Genomic DNA, 17,058 nt, shown 5'->3' with positions numbered 1-17,058 from the left:
CAACAGTTGACAAAATTAAAGATCACCTAAAAAGTTACTAATTTATAAAGCTAGCGATTTGCGACGAATCACCAGAAGTAGAATCGCAATTAGAATTATCAGCTGGCAGAAATGGGCGTTGCTGTTGTAGTGGTTGTTGGGTCATGAAGGGTGCAGTTCGGGTTGGTAAGCTTGCCGAGAATCTCGGCTGATCCGAGGGGTAGAATGAATTTGAATATTGTGGCATCATTACGGGACGGCCATAAGTTTGGGGTGGTGAATGAGAGTCCATGCCGTTTGAGTTATTTCTGTAAGCCTCTTCAAGAGATGGTTGCGGATAATAAAATGATGGAGATGCAGGAAAATCAACAGGTTGAAAATAATGAATCACTTGTGCTGGATGTGGATAAATGCTAGGTGTGTTTGATGCAGTAATGTTTGTGTGATTGAATGGTGCAGCGCGAGTGAGGTGACTCTGTTCATTATTGACGTAGAGAGAACCATACTGCGGAATAAAATTGGAATCATAAATAGTTGATGACGGGATTGATGGGAATGATTGAATATTGATATGCTCGATGCCAGTGGTGTTGTTATTGATTTGAGAATCTTGATGATTGGAATTTGAATTGGTTTCATTAACGCGGTTACTTGAGTCGCGATTATGCAAAATGGGATGGTCGTAGCTATGGGTATGATTATTTGATGCAGGAGTATTAGGAGTATGATTGTCGTTTTCAGGATGATGCGATTGTTTCTTCTTGGGGTGATTAGTAATGTGTTTGTTCTTGGAGATTGATAGGTTGGCTCTTCTAAAGATATCGTTCCGTTTCCTTCTACGAAGCTTTGAAGGTTTAACGGTTTCATGTGGTTTCTTCATAATTTTTTTCTTAAAATTTGGATTGTTCTTTGGGGTTGACTCAGTGGTGGTTGGAGGTATGGCGAGTGGCATTGATTTCAATGTTGTGCGTGAAGTTTCGAGTACTGTTTCCTTGATTTGGAAAACTTGACTCTCCTGAAGATAGAACATCGGGTTTAAGAACAATGAGAGTGGAATTTCTGGGATAGTCAAACTTTCCTTTAATTTTTCCAAGTCGACAGACATTGATATGTTCAAGACATTGATCAAATCTTCCAGCCCACTCTTTTCCATTGCATCTTTATCGTCGCCCGATAAGGAATTTAAACATTGTCTCAAAGCCACCGATGCGTTATCAATGTCATTTGACATCATATAAGCTTGGGCAGTACCGAAATAAGCAAAGGACTTGACATTTTCATTAAGACCGGGAAGTAAGTGTTTCGATAGAAAATTGTGAGTTTCCTTGGTTGAATGAACTAATTCTAGTGCCTTAGAATACGCCGATAAAGCATCAGGAATCCTCTTGCTCCTTAAGAACATGGATCCCATTGATATCCACACGTGAGGCTTGTTTTTATTCAATGTCAATGACAGCTGTAAATACTCAAAAGCCTTTGCATCGTTTCCCTGCAAGTCAGACTCAATTAAAGCTCTTGCAACAATATAACACGCAAAAGGCCTGAGGTCATCTGTATAAGAAGCCACCTCGTTCATAAATCCTTGGAGATCGATTTCCTGGTGGCTAAGCATCTTGTATATGAATTGCGCCAAGTTGACTGATTGCAGCGTCCTGGTAGTATGAGCAAATTTCATCGAGTCACGGAACAACTGATCAATCAGTTGTGTATTAGCATGCATTTTCCATGATAGAAAAACCTTATAGATATAGGCAAAAGTCGCCTTGAAGATAAAATCTTTCACATGGAAATGGTTTACTGCATCTGGACTTTGCAAAATATCGATAGAGTCCTGTAAATCGTTACAACATTTCCCCCATTGATTGTTTTTTTCAAACAATTGGGCTCTAGTGAAAAGTGCCTCCAGATGAATCGAAGGCCTTTTGGACCGTTGCGTCAATTTTAGCGTCCTTTCAAACTTCTGTACAGTGGCTTCCAACGGATATTTCTTCGCATCAGCCAACAACAAGATTCTACACTCCAAATGACGCACGCCAAGATTGATATCCTCGTCATGTTTATCATCCTCTTCTTCACAGTGACCAATAGCCTCTACAGCTAAATCAAATCGAATCAACTTATAACAAGCCAAAGAAAAAACTTCCCACAACTTCCGATCCTTGTCTACCGCCTGCAGTAACCCTATCACATCGCTATATTCATTTTTCAACAAATGAGTTTTTGCCAATAACATTAAAGCTGCCTTGTCACTCGGGTTCTTTTCAAGAACACGAGAAACAAGCTCTAAAGTTAAAGACATCTTATTCATTCGAAGCGCCAAACTCCCACACGCCAAAGTTATTTCATTACTCAAGGAAGCGATATGGTCCATATTACATGCTCCCACGATCAGCCACACCTTTCTCAGAGATCCGTTGCGAAGGGAACGTATCTCTGAAATTCCCAAATCTTTACAAATACTTATATATGTTTCAACAATAATATCAGTTGAATTTTCCCGCACGCCAAGAGGCGACATGCATACCTTGCGACCCGTTTTGCAGCTAACTATCTGAACCTCTCCGTTGACAACGAATGCCTTGGCCGGCATTAGATACCTCTCGTCTTGCGGCTCCTCCCTCTATGCCCTAAACGGGACCTATTGTATCCACATTTCCCCGATTGGGGCCTTTTTGAAACACAGGCACGCGCTCGACCCTCATTTACCTAATTGAGTGATTGTGAGGGGCAACCAATAGAATTCCTCCTCAATTGGGACGGTCTACCGAGTTTATTTCCGAAAAGGGACACAGCATGGTAGCTTTGGGCCGTATAGAACTTAGACACTGGGCCATCGCCTGAGTCATTTACTTCCTAACCAGCATTCTTGAACATATGTACTAAAAGATGGCTGTGTGATTTGAATTCGGAAGACACACCTGGAAAATCGTCCAAGTCCATATCCTTGGACTTTGCCGTTTTTGGTCGGGTGCCTTCGGGAGAACGGTAATCAATGTGCTTTGACTCTGATCGATTGAGGTAATGAATGAGTAGTTACAGCCGTTCTAACGGTGCCTTTATTTCAACAAGGAGCTTCTAGTGAAATAAGAGTTACATCAGTTTCGTTTGTCCGACGCCCCGGCGGGCGCGCTTGCGAGTTTTTCTTGGACGTCACAAATTAAAATACTGTCGTCTTGCGCAAACAATTGTTGGATAGGTGGAGTTTGCTAATAAAGTTTGGACTAGATTCGTTGGTAACCCGTGGATAAAAAATGCATGATTACTCAGATTTGCTTCCGATTGCTAGTGATTTAGAATATTGGATAGATAGTAGTTCAACATACGTGGACGATGATAGTCATCTGGAAACCGATAGAGATAGCGGTTTAGACACTCTGGATTGCTTTTCGAAACGGAAATTACCAGCTAACCGAGAGGCTAGTTTATCTCAAGACGTATTTTTGGAGTTAGTCCCGAGAGACTCGCTTTGTAAACATTCTTTGTTACCACGACAACACAGAGTGTTGGTTCTGCCCAGGTCGTTTCAACATCATAGGATTCAAAAATGGTTGAAAAGTCAGATTTTGGAACAAGGGTTTGATTTGAAGAAAAATTTCCAGTGTCCACCAAGTCGTTGTAGTAATGATCAGTCGAATGCCAATGCTTGTAGTGATTTGAATTGGATTTCTTATCGATACATGAGGGTTTCTTCCGCGGGAAAACAGGTCATGTGTAGATTATGCCACGGGAGGAACTGGATTTCGAGTTGCAGTTTCTTCAAGCATCTTTTCCTAGCTCATGGCATAATGACGCAGGTTAAATCTAATTATGCCTCAAACTTCCAAGTAGAGACCTTCAAGATAACGGACTATTTTACCGTTAAGGTACAAACAATTCAGTCAGTCGAGTTTACTAGAAACTTATTACCATATCTGGAGGTTTCGTTAGTTCCGCTGCCAGAGAAAAAGTTCTCAAAAGTGCTAAACAATGGGTTTAGAAGAACGCACGTTGTCTGCCCACATTGCTCGAAATGGATTCGGTTGGGATGGTGTGAATATGATGAGATAATAAGGCAGGACTTCGAGGATTTTGACTCTTTTAGAAATTTGAATATTGAAAACTATTCCAAGATTTCTTATGTGCAGAAACGGGACCGAGATTCCATCGAAGGTTTGTATGAGAATTATTTCATTCATTATATCGAATGTGATTTCACGAGATTCCAATCTAAATATTTATACGTTCAAATTGTTTAAAGGATGGAAAATAAAAATAATTCTCTCAATAATTTATTAATTTATTAATAATGCTAAATAATTCTTTTGATGTGCCCAGGTTAAAATGCAAAAATAAAATGAGACGAGGGACCAAGCTTAGAACTGGAATCTAAGCTTTTCAATCAAAGAATCTATCATTTCGAAATTGAAATCGTTTTGTGCAAATAGTTGATGCTTTTCAGTAACAATGTGGCCGTCGAGACTTTCGTACTTGACACGACAATTTTCACAGTACCCGGCATTTTTCACTACTTCGTTCTTGGTAGGTTGTGTCACTTTTGCCTCTACTTTTCTTTTCTTCGTTGTTTGTTCGTCATTAATCTCCGCAGGTTTCTGTACTGATTCGTTACACTGCGGGGCTGGCCCGTGAGGAACGTTAGTAGCCTTTGCTCCCAATCTCCTGTCCACAACTAGCCTGCTCAACGTCTTGAGGTTCTTGTTCATCACACTAGCCGTTGTGGGGCCCAGACCGTTACCAAAAGATGTAGCCACATCGTTAGACTGGTGAGCCCCACTTGCCTTGATCTCCTGAGTGACTCTTGATTTCTTCTTATCACACAAATCATCCGGAAACTCCTCAGTTTCCTGCCTTGCTAATCCCATTGTCGCGGGCTTCTTTGGTTCCAGTACCAATTCGCCAACTTCAACAGAAGGTTCCTGTCGAATCTTCAAAGTCTTTGAAGATTCTTTGCAAGAGGCACTAGATGTCTGCTCTTCTTCACCGGATTCTTCTGATACTGTCGATTTCCATGTCTCGTAACATCGCTTAGAGTCCAGACATGTATGTGGTATGATGATTAATTCCTGTTGATGCAAATTAGGTTGGGCGCTAAATTGGTACATGCGGCGTAGCTTCAAAGCGTAGTTCTTGTTCGATTTATCACGAGCGTATCTCTTAATAACTCTTCTGTAGGATGTCTCATCACAATTTCCGTCACCTATGAAGGGACATCTTCCAAAAGTACCCATCTTTAACACTGGATATGGCAATTTTTTCAAATCCTTAAGTTCCTGAGGCTTCCATTCCAAAGTTATGATAGGAGCCCATGTTTGCCACAGATCAAACATGTAAACATGTGGGAATTTAAAGTAATTGAATATCATCGCGTCGAGTCCTGGGGTCTCTATCGGTCGGACCATACAACTTTTCATTTTGCAATAAATTTGACAAGCTAGGTGCATCCAAGTTTGCCTTGTTTTCTCCAGGTCATGTAGTTCGACATCCAAATTCTTTAAGAATCTAAATGCCTTTTCGTAACCCCAAACTTTCATATAGCCCTTCTTAGCTCGGGATAAAATATCTGACTCAGGCAGCAGGTGTATATTATCAATAGGTCGCCTTGTAATAACAATCGTAACGTTACAATCGAAGAATTGAGTGATTTGAGCTCCCAATGATACAAACCCACTCTTTAACAAATCTTTCCTCTTATCCATCTTACTCTTAACAAGTTTACTCGACTCAGTCTCATCAGCGGTATCGAAATAAATACGCGATTCACGTCTCATAATTCTTTTCCAATTGTTTTGCCAGTCCAATAGTTCAGATGGCGTCACTTTTGGTTCAATATTCTTCATCGCAGTAGTCTTATTGACTTTGACAGCCCCTTCAATGGACCTAGCACGTTCGGCTTTACATTTCTTCCGTTCCTGAAGCTCAATCCGTTCCAAAGTCCTCTTCTTCGTAACCAAACCACCGCGAACGATGCCATCTTCACCAACATCCACAGGTCGCTGTTGCAGATTTGCGTCAGTCTCTCTCAAAGGAGAACGTGCCACCATCTTACTACCACTCTATACAACCAAATTACAGCTCAATCAGGGCCTTAGGGCAACTCTTCACCTACACTTCCGACGTTGTTTTGAAGAGGTGAATAAGATAAAGATCTTTAAATTTAACCACTTTTCGCGTCACCTTAATAGGAAGGCCTTCAAAGAGTCACGTGAATTTCACCATAATATCATATATAGACTATAAATCCATAACAGTGAGCGCGATAGGTAGCTTAGTACCACCCATCGAATTCTCTAGCTACTAGTCCAGCTTGTATCCATACATATCTTGAAAAGCCAGCAGCGATTTCTTCATCTTAAGCACGAGCAGTCCGTATGGGTAGCTTGCGTCTGCGATGAAAAGGAGGAGCAGGTCGCTCTGCGGTATTTGGGCCACACACGCATGTAGATCTTCTATCTCGTAGGTGTAGATGTTTGTGTTTAGACCTGTATTGTCCAATTCGTACTTGTAACGATTACTAGCAGGACGATCATCCGTTTGTGCCTGATCCTCTGACCACTTATCTCTGATCAGTAGGCTCATCATCTTAAGGTTATTCACAGAGTGGCTGTCACCATTGACCGAGGAGCTGTTTGAGAATGAAATTACTGAGCCATTGGTGCTCGCTAGTAAAACCGAGGATTGTAAAGGGTTTGTCGTGAAGGAAATTGGTTCGATCTCAACAGGTTTTAGGAGTGTATCTAGTAGTGTTTTGACGTTTCTTGACTGGATTATCATTTTGTATTTATTGTGTATTTGTCTACTTTTCTCTGTCATCTAAGTGGTGAAAACACAGCTTAACTTTCTCCGCCTAAGACAGGCTGACTGTTGAAAGAAATGATGTATTCTGGGCAAGTTAAGTATATAGTCATAAACATATATATACATACTCAAATGACCATATCCTTCTTTATGTTTATAAAATTAATTAAAAAAGAGTAACACAGGATGGATATGCATAGTTGCTTTAAAATGTGAGCGTTAACATGAACGTGAAAGTGCAAAATTGATGGACGGATAAATAGATTGGATACTGCGGCCTCCTTATCCTCATGAAATTCGTAAAATTGTTTTTATGCTGTTACCTCTTTCCGACTCTCTCGACCTCCTCGAGGTCTTCACTTTCATCCTCAGCCTTATGAGGTTTCTTCCTGTCCATCACGCTATCGTTGTCCATACTATCGTTATCATCCTCAAACTCTATCCCGTCGCCATCTTCGTCGTCGTTATTGCTATACCCACCCTGATAGTTGTAAACGTCATCATCATCGTAGGAGAAACAGTCGTCGTTCACATCTCCACCAACGTTATCGTCATCATCCAAGTCACTATCATACCAGAAATTATCGGCCATATCTTTAGTTTCCTCAGGCTCTTCACGTTTACCCAGCTTGGATAGGTAAGCAGAATCTGAGGTGGGCATAATAAAACCCTGTGGTATATCCTGTTTCGATCTCTCCACTTCCATCTTTACCCTTTGCTTGTACTGATCTGGGTTCTTTCTGTAATCCACAGCTGCATCAACATTAGCTGGCGACGATATGTTGGGATCTTCCAAAAGTGACACTATAGAGATTAAAACACTCTCTACAGTTTGCACTGGAGACCACGTCTCAGCATCGGGCTCATCGGTCATAGGGTCACCACTCTGATGCAAGATAGAAATGCATAGCCTGCCATCTCGATAAACGTTTGGATGATAAATGGCAGGCGTGAAACGGAACTGTGGTGGTGAAAATGGGAAATCCTCTGGGAACCTCATCTGTGCTTTAAAATAACCCCCATGATAGATAGACTCCTCGTTCAGCACCATAACGCCGATGTTCCACACAAAGATATTTGAATCGTCTTCCAACTCGATGTGGAACGATGGTATCGCTTTCTTCGGGTCCGTTAGCTCCCTGTATTGTCGTAACAGCAAACTAGCAGCAGTACTCTTTCTATTACTCATGACCTCGATAACCTAAACTCCTGCAAACGTTCCAACCGGACTCCCACTACTGAGACCCTCCTTTGTCTTTGTATTCACAAAAGTGATATGTGTTTTACATGAAGAGAGAAGCTTATAAACTTTGTCGAACGCACACCGCCCGATGTGCCACTAACAAAGGAACAAAGAGCAAGACAGAGGAAACTGAGGCAAAACATGACAAAGCAGTGTAAGTGGGTCACAAGCGATGAGGGCTCGGTGAAAGGCTAAGAATAAGGTTTTATAGCCCATCTTGAGAGAGATCCTTCTGGAGTGGTCAAGCTTATAAATCACTGTCATTATAAACGATACTGTTCAATAGGCGTCAAAACCCTATTTTAACCACTGTGGTTGTATCTCTAACTACAGTATGTTGGTTTGGTAGCTCTAGGACCTTTCGATTTGCTAATCTATTGAATTTAACTAGTTTATTGTAGATTTGCATCACAGTTTACGATAAATTAGCCGCCAACACCTCTCTATAATATGCTCTAAACTTTGCCCTTTGGTACGTTCCAAGTTGTCAGACCTCTTACAAACTCCTTGAAACTCACATCAACATCAAGCTCATCTTGATCCATCGAATCGCTCTTAGCAGACGATCTGTCTCTAGCGATGATATAGCCTCTTAGCAGTAACAGGCAAAGCGAAGCCCCCAGATAGCCAAAACCAGCAAAAATCGCTGTATTCACATATGCTTTACCATCGTTCGCGTTAGACCGTAGCTTAAAACCTATTACTGGAGCAGGCATACCAAAGATTGCGAGAAAGACCCACATGGAGCCTAAAGTCACATCCAGCTTCTTGAGACCTACTACACGGGCTGCAATAGATGCCACAGTGGGCCAAATAGTGCCCATCAATGATCCAACAATCAAAGCAAATATGATCGCAGTCGCCAAGTTTGAGCAGGGAATCCACATCGCCCAAGCAAAGATCGCAACTATCAAGTGCACTATGATACCGACAGTAATGGGACCAAACAAGTCAGCCAAATGGCCAACAGTGGGTCTTCCGAAGAGGAAACCAACACTGACCATACATGAGACTACAGAACCCTGCTTAGCAGAATACCCAAGGCTTGTGGTGAACGCTGATAGTGAATAAAGAAGAATCACATAACCCAGCATGGTGAAAGAGATCCATCCGCAAAGAAGCCAAGTACCAGCTTTTGAAAAGACCTGTCTGGCTACAATGAGGGTCTTTGGTTTCTCATCCTTAAAGACAGCAGACCGTCTGGTTCTCGTGAGAATTAGGGCTATTGTACTAAGAGATGAGCAAATGATGCATTGTGCGATTAATGCCCATTTAACGCCTCTCGCCTCGACAATCCTCTGCATTCCTAAATTAAAGACAATGCCACCAAGACCACTGCCTCCAGTGCCGATCCCGGACGCAACAGTACCTTTTTTCCTAAACCATTGTGGTATCAGTGTCATGGCTGGGATGAACAAGAAGGCCAATCCAAACGAGATCAATAATCCCTGAGTCAAGTATATCTGCCATAATTTCTTAGAAAATGCAGCTAGCAATAGTGCAGCACCTTGAAATACGATACCCAATGCAATGGTAAGGTGGAGTGTAAACTTATGAGAAAACCACGTAATGAACGGCGCAAACAATAGCCCCGCGCCAAAGGCTATACCACCAACAGCCGAATAATCTAGCTTGGTACCACCTGGGAAAACATTGTGATCCAAGTATTCAGTCAAATAGATTGCGTAACCAGCATTGGCACCCCAAGTACAAAAATTGAACAGAAAGAAGGCCACTAGTACCACCCAGCCGTACCCACCATCTGGGACTTCAATCTCGTCAGGCTCCTGAAGAATCTCCTTGCTATCTTCTATATCAGTAGACATACTCTCTGTGGTACTCAAGAATCCATTGCTCACCCAACTCGAAAACCTGATCCATCTGGTTCTTATATGGTTGATGAGTCTGAATAAGCCTAACTCCGCGCCCGGACATGTTAAAGGTCAAAACGTCGAACAACAATGGACAAAGGTGCAACTAAAGTTGCTCGACGCTGCTGATCTAGCAGTGGGAACCACTAAGAGCTGGTACTAGTTACCTCTGAATAGTCCCAGCGTATTGTCCTGGAGCGGAAATAAGTTCATATACGGAGCTGACAATCTTCATTGAGTAAAAAATGTTAACTTCAAGAAGGTGTAGAATTAATTGAGTCATACTATGAATTGAAATATAACTACATGAATTACATCTAGAGTTGAACGAAGATTTGGTGGCCTCTATTTCGCAATTAGATCGCCGAATTTAGCTTGTGAAGATATTATGAGTTTCCAAAGTTAGCTTATCTGTGAAAAGCTTATCGCTTATCGCTTATCGATAATACAAGGTGCGCGCGTAAAAATGGTATAAAACGTAGACTGATGGATGAGAAGGGATTATAGCATATTCAAGAAAGTGTACAATTAGAGTATTACAAGATGACTTTAGCCTCAGAATCAATTGCACAACCTGTTGACGCAGCAAAATTTAAGCAGTTTGAGCCGCTTATTGCCAAGTATAACGAGGCCAAATGGGCTCAGATGAAAGAGTTCGATGCGAAATTCTTGGAACTTTGCCGGTCAAAAATCCCCAGTGATGCAGTGTTGGACGCGGAACCCATTGATGCTAGAAAGTTTGTCACCTCTGCAGGATTATTGAGTGAATCCGAAGCTCAAATAGTTAATGAGTTCTCTATCAAGGAATTGCTGGACAAACAATTGGCTGGTGAATTGTCTGCTGAGCAGATTACGCGTGCATATATAAAATCAGCGATCATTGCGCAATTGGCAACCAACTGTGTGATGCAATTTCTTATCCCAAGTGCTCTTGAAAGGGCAAAGGAGTTAGATCTGTACTTGAAAGAGAACGGTAAACTCTTTGGTCCAATGCATGGTGTTCCAATATCTCTAAAAGAGCAGATGGGTTACAAGGGCCAAGTTACGTGTGCTTCGTATGTTTCGCTGATCGACAACGTAGTCAAGAAGAGTTCTGTGTCAATCCAGATCTTTGATAAGCTCGGCGCAGTGTTCCATGCGAGAACGTCTCAACCACAGGCGATTATGCACTTGGATACTTGGAACAACATCATCGGCAGAACAAGAAACCCATGCTCTACCAGATTGTCACCTGGTGGGTCTTCGGGGGGTGAGTCTGCCATGGTTGCCATGCACGGATCAGCAATTGGGATCGGTTCTGATATAGGTGGATCGATTCGCTGTCCAGCAGCTTTTACAAACGTATTTGGCCTCAAACCCACTACTAAGAGACTCTCCTCGATGAACGGTATCTCTGGTGGTAGGGGTCAAGAATCAATCCCATCGACGGAGGGACCAATTGCTCGGTCGATCCAAGATTTGGAGTATTTCATGGATGTCTACCTCAACCAGGGTAAACCATGGGAATACGATCCCACGAGTCTTGTCATCCCATGGAGGCCAGCTGAGGTCGAGGAAAAAATTCGCATTGGTGTATTGTTCGATGATAACCTGGTCACACCACACCCAGCAGTCAAGCGGGCCTTGCAACAAGTAGTCAGCCAACTTGGCGAACAATTTGAAATTGTTGATCTGGCTGACTCCTGGTTTAGCCAGGAGGAAATGCTCGCCATCCACAATACTACATTGAGTCTCTACACGATCGATGGCAACAGATCACAATTGGAGCTGATCTCTCCAAGCGGAGAACCAATCCTTCCACTCACCAAACATTTCCTCAATTTCGGTCAGGGCAAGGAACTATCTATCTACGACAACCGCAAGCTCAATATCTTCCGTGATTCCACCAAGCTCGCACTCCTCGAAAGATTCTTCTCCCAATCCCCAACAAGCAAAAAACTACATTTCATCCTCTCACCAACCTACCCAGCACCAAGCGAAATTCCCGGCAATAGTCTCTACTGGGGTTACACTTCCTTTTGGAACTTAACGGACTACCCCAACGTCGTATTCCCTACTTCCTACACTCACGATCCTAAGCTCGACTCACTGCCACCCACCCAACTCAAGCAGAATGAGTTCGAGGAATCCGTGTGGTCCAACTACAACCCCGATGCCTACGTCGGGGGTCCCGTGGGACTACAACTAACGGGTAAGAGATTCGACGACGAACGAATCGTCCAAGCAGTAAAGAAGATCACCTCTGTATTGAAATAATTTTAAATCAACTCTGTTCATATTATTATTTACGTTTTCCCGCATCGAGCTGCCCACTTTGGGTCGTTCCGTCGCGGTCGAGGCTTGGCCATCGACAATACTTTCTTGAGCGAAGTGCATCCTCTTGCCCGATCTGGACCCGCAGGCTGATGCGTCGCGACTTGACTGGGATGGCGACTTCCGAACGGTTCCAATCCAGTCGGTGCATAAATTTACTCTGATTGCATAAGATTATAAATATCGTGAGGCGAGGTTTTGAAAATTTTCTCGAGGTTGTTATTTAAAATAGCTTCAAGTTCGCCTCGATTTGATCGTCTTCTCCTTGTGCAATTTTTTGTTGAAACAGGGAATAAAGATCTTTGTGCCAGGACTAATTCCATTCGCTATATCGATTCTGCTTCGCACATCCATCTGATTATTAGTACTATGCAGTTCAAGTCTACTATTTTTGCAGCTGCTTTAGCTGCTACTGCTCTAGCAGGTATGTTAAGTCATTCTTATATAATGAGATCTGGAGATTAGGAGTACTAACATTTACATGCAGCCAACGATACTGATGTTCCATCATCGTGTTCGATCTCATCTGGTGCCACTGCCACTGCTCAGGCCGATTTGGATCAATACAGTGGCTGTACAACTTTGGTGGGTGATCTAGAGATCACTGGTGATTCCTTGACTTCTGCTTCTTTGGCTAACGTCGAAGAGTTGCAAGGTTCTTTGATTGTTAACAACGCTTCCAAATTGAACGATTTCCATGCTGACTCTTTGAAGAAAGTTACTGATACTCTAAGTTTGCAAAAGTTGTACATTCTATCAGCTGCATCTTTCGGTGCATTGGAAGAAGTTGACACTATTCAATTCATCACTTTGCCAGCTATCTCTACTTTCACTACCAACTTGAAGAGTGCTAACATCATTTACGTCTCCGATACTGCTTTGGAGACCGTCAATGCTTTCACTTCTCTACAAAAAGTTGCTTCTTTCAACATGAACAACAACAAGGGTCTAGGTAACTTGGAATCCGATTTGGAAACTGTCTCTGATTCTTTGGAATTTTCTTCTAACGGTAATGATGCTAATGTCACTTTTGATAAGTTGATTTGGGCTAACAACATTACCATTAGAGATGTTGAGTCTGCTTCCTTCACTAACTTGGAATCTGTGAACCAATCTTTGGGTTTCATTAACAACTCTATCTCTACTCTAAACTTGTCCAGTTTGTCCTCTGTCGGTGGTTCTTTCTCTGTGGTGTCTAACGATGAATTGACTGAGGTCGATGCTAAGAACTTAACCTCCGTTGGTGGTGGTTTCGTTGTCGCTAACAACACTGACTTCAAGAGCATCAACGGTTTCTCCAAGTTGGCTACAGTTGGTGGTGCTCTAGTTGCTACTGGTAACTTCACTGAGTTGGACCTATCTTCTCTAAAATCCGTCAAGGGTGGTGCTCAAGTTGACACTTCTTCTGGTAACTTCTCCTGTGATGCTTTGAAATCTTTGCAAAGCAAGGGTGCTATCCAAGGTGACTCTTTCGTTTGTAAGAACGGTGCTACTTCTACTTCTATCAAGTTGTCCTCTACTTCTGGCTCTAGCTCTGGCTCTTCTTCAAGAACTGCCACTTCTAGTGGTGCTAGCAGCAGTGGTTCTGTTTCTGATTCTAGTGACTCTTCTAGCACTTCAACCCATACTTCTAGGGGTGCTGCTGCCGCTGATTTCGCCCCAGCTGGTTCTATCCTGGGTGTTTTCGCAGCTGTCGCCGCTGCTCTATTGTAAGAACAATATGAGTCTCGCTTCTTAAAGATAAAAAGATTTCTAATTCATCTGTTTGTTCTCATATATATATATAAATATAATCTTTAACTGTATGTTTCAATGTTAAGGTTGTGCCCTTAGTTATATCTACAGATAACATATCATATTCTAATTACCATTAGTCTTGGCTGCTCTCTTGGCCCTCATCTTTTCAGCGAAAGTCATTGGTCTACCTTCAGTAGAAGCCGGTTTAGCGGTGGAACTACCGGCTTGCTTGTTAGCAGCAGCCTCTTCCATCTCTCTTTGTCTAGCGGCGATTCTGTCCAAATCTTCCTTAGATTTCTGAGCTCTACCAAATGGATCGGTTCTTGGAGCACCTGCTTGTCTCTTCGCAGCAGCCTCTTCCATTTCTCTCTGCCTTGCCGCGATTCTATCCATATCTTCCTTGGTCTTTTGTGCTCTACCGAATGGATCAGCACGAGGAGCACTTGCATTCTTTCTGGCGGCAGCTTCCTCCAGTTCTCTTTGCTTACGGCTGATTTCGTCCTGTTTCTTGGCCAACTCAGCTTGCTTTCTGATACTTTCTTGTCTCTCTTGTAGGGCCAACTCTTCCTTACGTTTAGCAACAAGCTCTTCGTAACGCTTTTGACGAATTTCTTCAATTCTAGCCTTCTTAGCGGCTTCGAACTGTGCTTGCTTCTCGGCGCGCTCTTTACCGAATTTATCTTCGTATTGGCTTCTTAGACGGTTTCTCAGTTGCTTGTAGTCATCAAATGCCTTTACCAAACGATCGTGATCGGCAAGTCTAGCTTCATGCTCATCTCTTGCGGTCTTCAAAATCTTTCCCTTCATGGCTTCGTACTTATCCATGTCGGCGCCTGTCAGAGCTTCAGATTCTTTCTTCAACAATGGAAGTTCGACTTTTCTCAAGGCTCTCTCGGTGTGATCTAGTTTCTTCAAAGCATAACTCATTCTTTCGTCTAATTCAGCTTGATCCTTAGATAGTTGTTCAACAATGATCTTTCTAGCGTCCTTAATCTCCATGTTCTTGGCTTCTTTTGGATCGATGTAAACTTGGCCATTCTTGTTAACTTCTTCGATAAAGTTTTTAACTTCTCTCAATTTCAACGCTTCCAACTCACGCTTTTTCTTCTCAACCAAACGACGTTGAGCTTCTTCTTCCATCTTGGCTTCGATGGCGGCTCTCTCCTCCATAATACGCTTTTGCCTCAATTCGGCATCTTGCTCGGCGTTCACAGCTGCTGAAGCCATGTACTCTTGTTTACGTTCTTGAGATTTCTTAGCACGCTCCTCAGCGAGTCTCTTTGCGTTATCGATAACCTCTTGAGTCTGTTGAATCAAGCTTTCACGAGCAATTCTAACCTTCTCCAAGTAAGAAGCTTTTTTGAAAGAGTCAGTCTCGTAAAGAACCATCGATAACGAGGTCAAAGCCTTACGGATGTAGGCATTACGTGTAACAACTGGTTCAGGTTCAGCAGCGGTGTCGTCGTTTTCACCGTCTTCGCCAACAGCAGTCTCTTCACCCTCGTCCTCTTCTTCATCGGCGGCTTCTTTTTCTTCAACATCTTCCTCCTCTGGTTGTTCTTCACCCTCAGTAGTTAAAGATGAGGCGAACGCCTCCAATGGATCCTTCACAAAAGTGACAGTGTTGTTCTCGTGGTCGATCTGGAAAGAAACGTAATCTTCAATAGCAGCTTGCAACAAAGACTTTTCCAAATCCCAGTAGGACATGTTCAAAGGAGCTGGCAAAGTTGCGAATTTGTACAACTCATCAGTGCCCATAGAGTCATGTTCTTGTGAAGCACTGACAAATAGCTTTCTTACAATTAAGTTTCTTAATGACGAAGCATATTGGTCGAAATAAGGCTTAGCAGTCAATTTTGGCAACAAAGCGGCTAGCTCTTCCTTAATGGTAGCAGAGTCATAGTTTACTTCGAGAAGCTCGTAAAGCTGCTTGATGTCAGCATCAACTCTTGAGTAGATATCTTCTTGTAAAGCAGCGTCCAAGGAATCCTTCTTAGAAGGCTTAGCATCAAAGCCTAATAGACGGTTCAAACGCATTTGAGGATCATATCCCACAGTTGGTAGGTAATCCGGTTGAATGGCCAAAGCTGACAACATGACAATGGAAGCATAACGTTGAAGATCTTCCTCCTTCGCGTTCTTGTTTGTGCGGAAAAGCTTGAAGAATTTTACCCAAGCAGCAGTGTGCAAGGCCTGGTTACCTGAGATGAGAAAAACTTTTGCCAAGTTCTCGTAGTAGTTAGCCAAAGTGGAAGGTTTTGGCTGTTTCTCAGACATCTTAGACAAATGGTAAACATCTTCAATGGATTTGTATGCCTCGTGCCACAACTCTAGCTTAACACATACGTTCACCAAGTGGAAACGTTGTTCTAAGTAACGTTGCAAAGTAGAATCATCGCTTAAGTCAACAATGTTGTTACCGGACTTACTCTGCTGATAGTTGGCTGCATCCAAATGTTGACGTAACATTTCTGCCAATCTCTTGAACTCATTCTTACGATTGTATTTCAAACAAAATTGCATGGATCTGCTGACAACACCAGAGTATGTGATTTCCAAATGGGAGTTGTTTCTCAACAAATCAAGAACAGCACGGTAAGATTCCCATGTAAACTTCAACCAAGAAGTGACTGCCTCATCATTGAATCCACCCACAGATTGGTCATTTTCGTAAACGGAGGTCAACAAATTCTCTGGGGTGACGCCTCCTTCCAAATCATCATCTTCCTCCTCCTTTTGAAGTTCCTCAGCCTTAGCTTGCTCAGAAGCCATCTTGGTCTCGACAAGATCGATGTATTTACGTGCTACCGCACCAACCGATGCCAAACCTTCTGGTGATCCTTGAACAAGTTTCTTATATTGATGCAAACCATCTTTGATAAATCTACCTCTCTTCAATTCAACACCAAGGGCCAGAAATCTGAATACAATTGGTTCGATGGCAGAAGGTTGAGCCCAACGAATTCTTCTGGCAGTCATATAATCATATAATGATTGCAGGGCAGCTTGGTGCTGCCCCACCGAAATAAGTTCATCAGCTCTCTTTAAAGCATTTTCTGGACGTAGAGCTGGTGGAGCCATTGCTTGAAAGTATGCTATACTGAGTATATCAAGCTTAAATTA

The 17,058-nt window shown here is 42.6% G+C and overlaps 9 protein-coding genes across 9 annotated transcripts; 3 read left to right on the top strand and 6 right to left on the bottom strand.

Annotated features, from left to right (window-relative positions):
- Positions 1 to 37: 37 nt before the first annotated feature.
- On the bottom strand, positions 38 to 2,350 carry TDEL0D03300 (tetratricopeptide repeat protein; the record flags this gene model as incomplete). Its single annotated transcript, XM_003681077.1, has 1 exon — positions 38 to 2,350. One exon carries the CDS (start codon positions 2,348 to 2,350, stop codon positions 38 to 40), a length of 2,313 nt encoding a protein of 770 aa, XP_003681125.1.
- An 880-nt stretch (positions 2,351 to 3,230) lies between these two features.
- Positions 3,231 to 4,214, top strand: ECM8 (Ecm8p; the record flags this gene model as incomplete). The annotated part of the gene is made up of 1 exon (XM_003681076.1): positions 3,231 to 4,214. One exon carries the CDS (start codon positions 3,231 to 3,233, stop codon positions 4,212 to 4,214), a length of 984 nt encoding a protein of 327 aa, XP_003681124.1.
- Positions 4,215 to 4,331: 117 nt separating this feature from the next.
- Positions 4,332 to 6,017, bottom strand: DBF4 (protein serine/threonine kinase activating protein DBF4; the record flags this gene model as incomplete). The annotated part of the gene is made up of 1 exon (XM_003681075.1): positions 4,332 to 6,017. One exon carries the CDS (start codon positions 6,015 to 6,017, stop codon positions 4,332 to 4,334), a length of 1,686 nt encoding a protein of 561 aa, XP_003681123.1.
- A 253-nt stretch (positions 6,018 to 6,270) lies between these two features.
- On the bottom strand, positions 6,271 to 6,747 carry SLM4 (Slm4p; the record flags this gene model as incomplete). The annotated part of the gene is made up of 1 exon (XM_003681074.1): positions 6,271 to 6,747. One exon carries the CDS (start codon positions 6,745 to 6,747, stop codon positions 6,271 to 6,273), a length of 477 nt encoding a protein of 158 aa, XP_003681122.1.
- A 343-nt stretch (positions 6,748 to 7,090) lies between these two features.
- On the bottom strand, positions 7,091 to 7,960 carry CDC34 (SCF E2 ubiquitin-protein ligase catalytic subunit CDC34; the record flags this gene model as incomplete). Its single annotated transcript, XM_003681073.1, has 1 exon — positions 7,091 to 7,960. The coding sequence occupies one exon, from the start codon at positions 7,958 to 7,960 to the stop codon at positions 7,091 to 7,093; it is 870 nt and encodes a 289-aa protein (XP_003681121.1).
- Positions 7,961 to 8,469: 509 nt separating this feature from the next.
- On the bottom strand, positions 8,470 to 9,840 carry MCH2 (Mch2p; the record flags this gene model as incomplete). The annotated part of the gene is made up of 1 exon (XM_003681072.1): positions 8,470 to 9,840. One exon carries the CDS (start codon positions 9,838 to 9,840, stop codon positions 8,470 to 8,472), a length of 1,371 nt encoding a protein of 456 aa, XP_003681120.1.
- A 588-nt stretch (positions 9,841 to 10,428) lies between these two features.
- On the top strand, positions 10,429 to 12,141 carry TDEL0D03240 (uncharacterized protein; the record flags this gene model as incomplete). Its single annotated transcript, XM_003681071.1, has 1 exon — positions 10,429 to 12,141. The coding sequence occupies one exon, from the start codon at positions 10,429 to 10,431 to the stop codon at positions 12,139 to 12,141; it is 1,713 nt and encodes a 570-aa protein (XP_003681119.1).
- A 426-nt stretch (positions 12,142 to 12,567) lies between these two features.
- Positions 12,568 to 13,911, top strand: ECM33 (Ecm33p; the record flags this gene model as incomplete). Its single annotated transcript, XM_003681070.1, has 2 exons — positions 12,568 to 12,622; positions 12,686 to 13,911. The coding sequence occupies 2 exons, from the start codon at positions 12,568 to 12,570 to the stop codon at positions 13,909 to 13,911; spliced, it is 1,281 nt and encodes a 426-aa protein (XP_003681118.1).
- A 147-nt stretch (positions 13,912 to 14,058) lies between these two features.
- Positions 14,059 to 17,016, bottom strand: RPG1 (translation initiation factor eIF3 core subunit a; the record flags this gene model as incomplete). The annotated part of the gene is made up of 1 exon (XM_003681069.1): positions 14,059 to 17,016. The coding sequence occupies one exon, from the start codon at positions 17,014 to 17,016 to the stop codon at positions 14,059 to 14,061; it is 2,958 nt and encodes a 985-aa protein (XP_003681117.1).
- Positions 17,017 to 17,058: the final 42 nt, after the last annotated feature.

This window comes from Torulaspora delbrueckii, chromosome 4 (assembly GCF_000243375.1).
Source record: "Torulaspora delbrueckii CBS 1146 chromosome 4, complete genome".
Lineage (NCBI taxonomy): Eukaryota > Fungi > Ascomycota > Saccharomycetes > Saccharomycetales > Saccharomycetaceae > Torulaspora > Torulaspora delbrueckii.
This window is presented reverse-complemented; position numbering and strand designations above follow the sequence as displayed.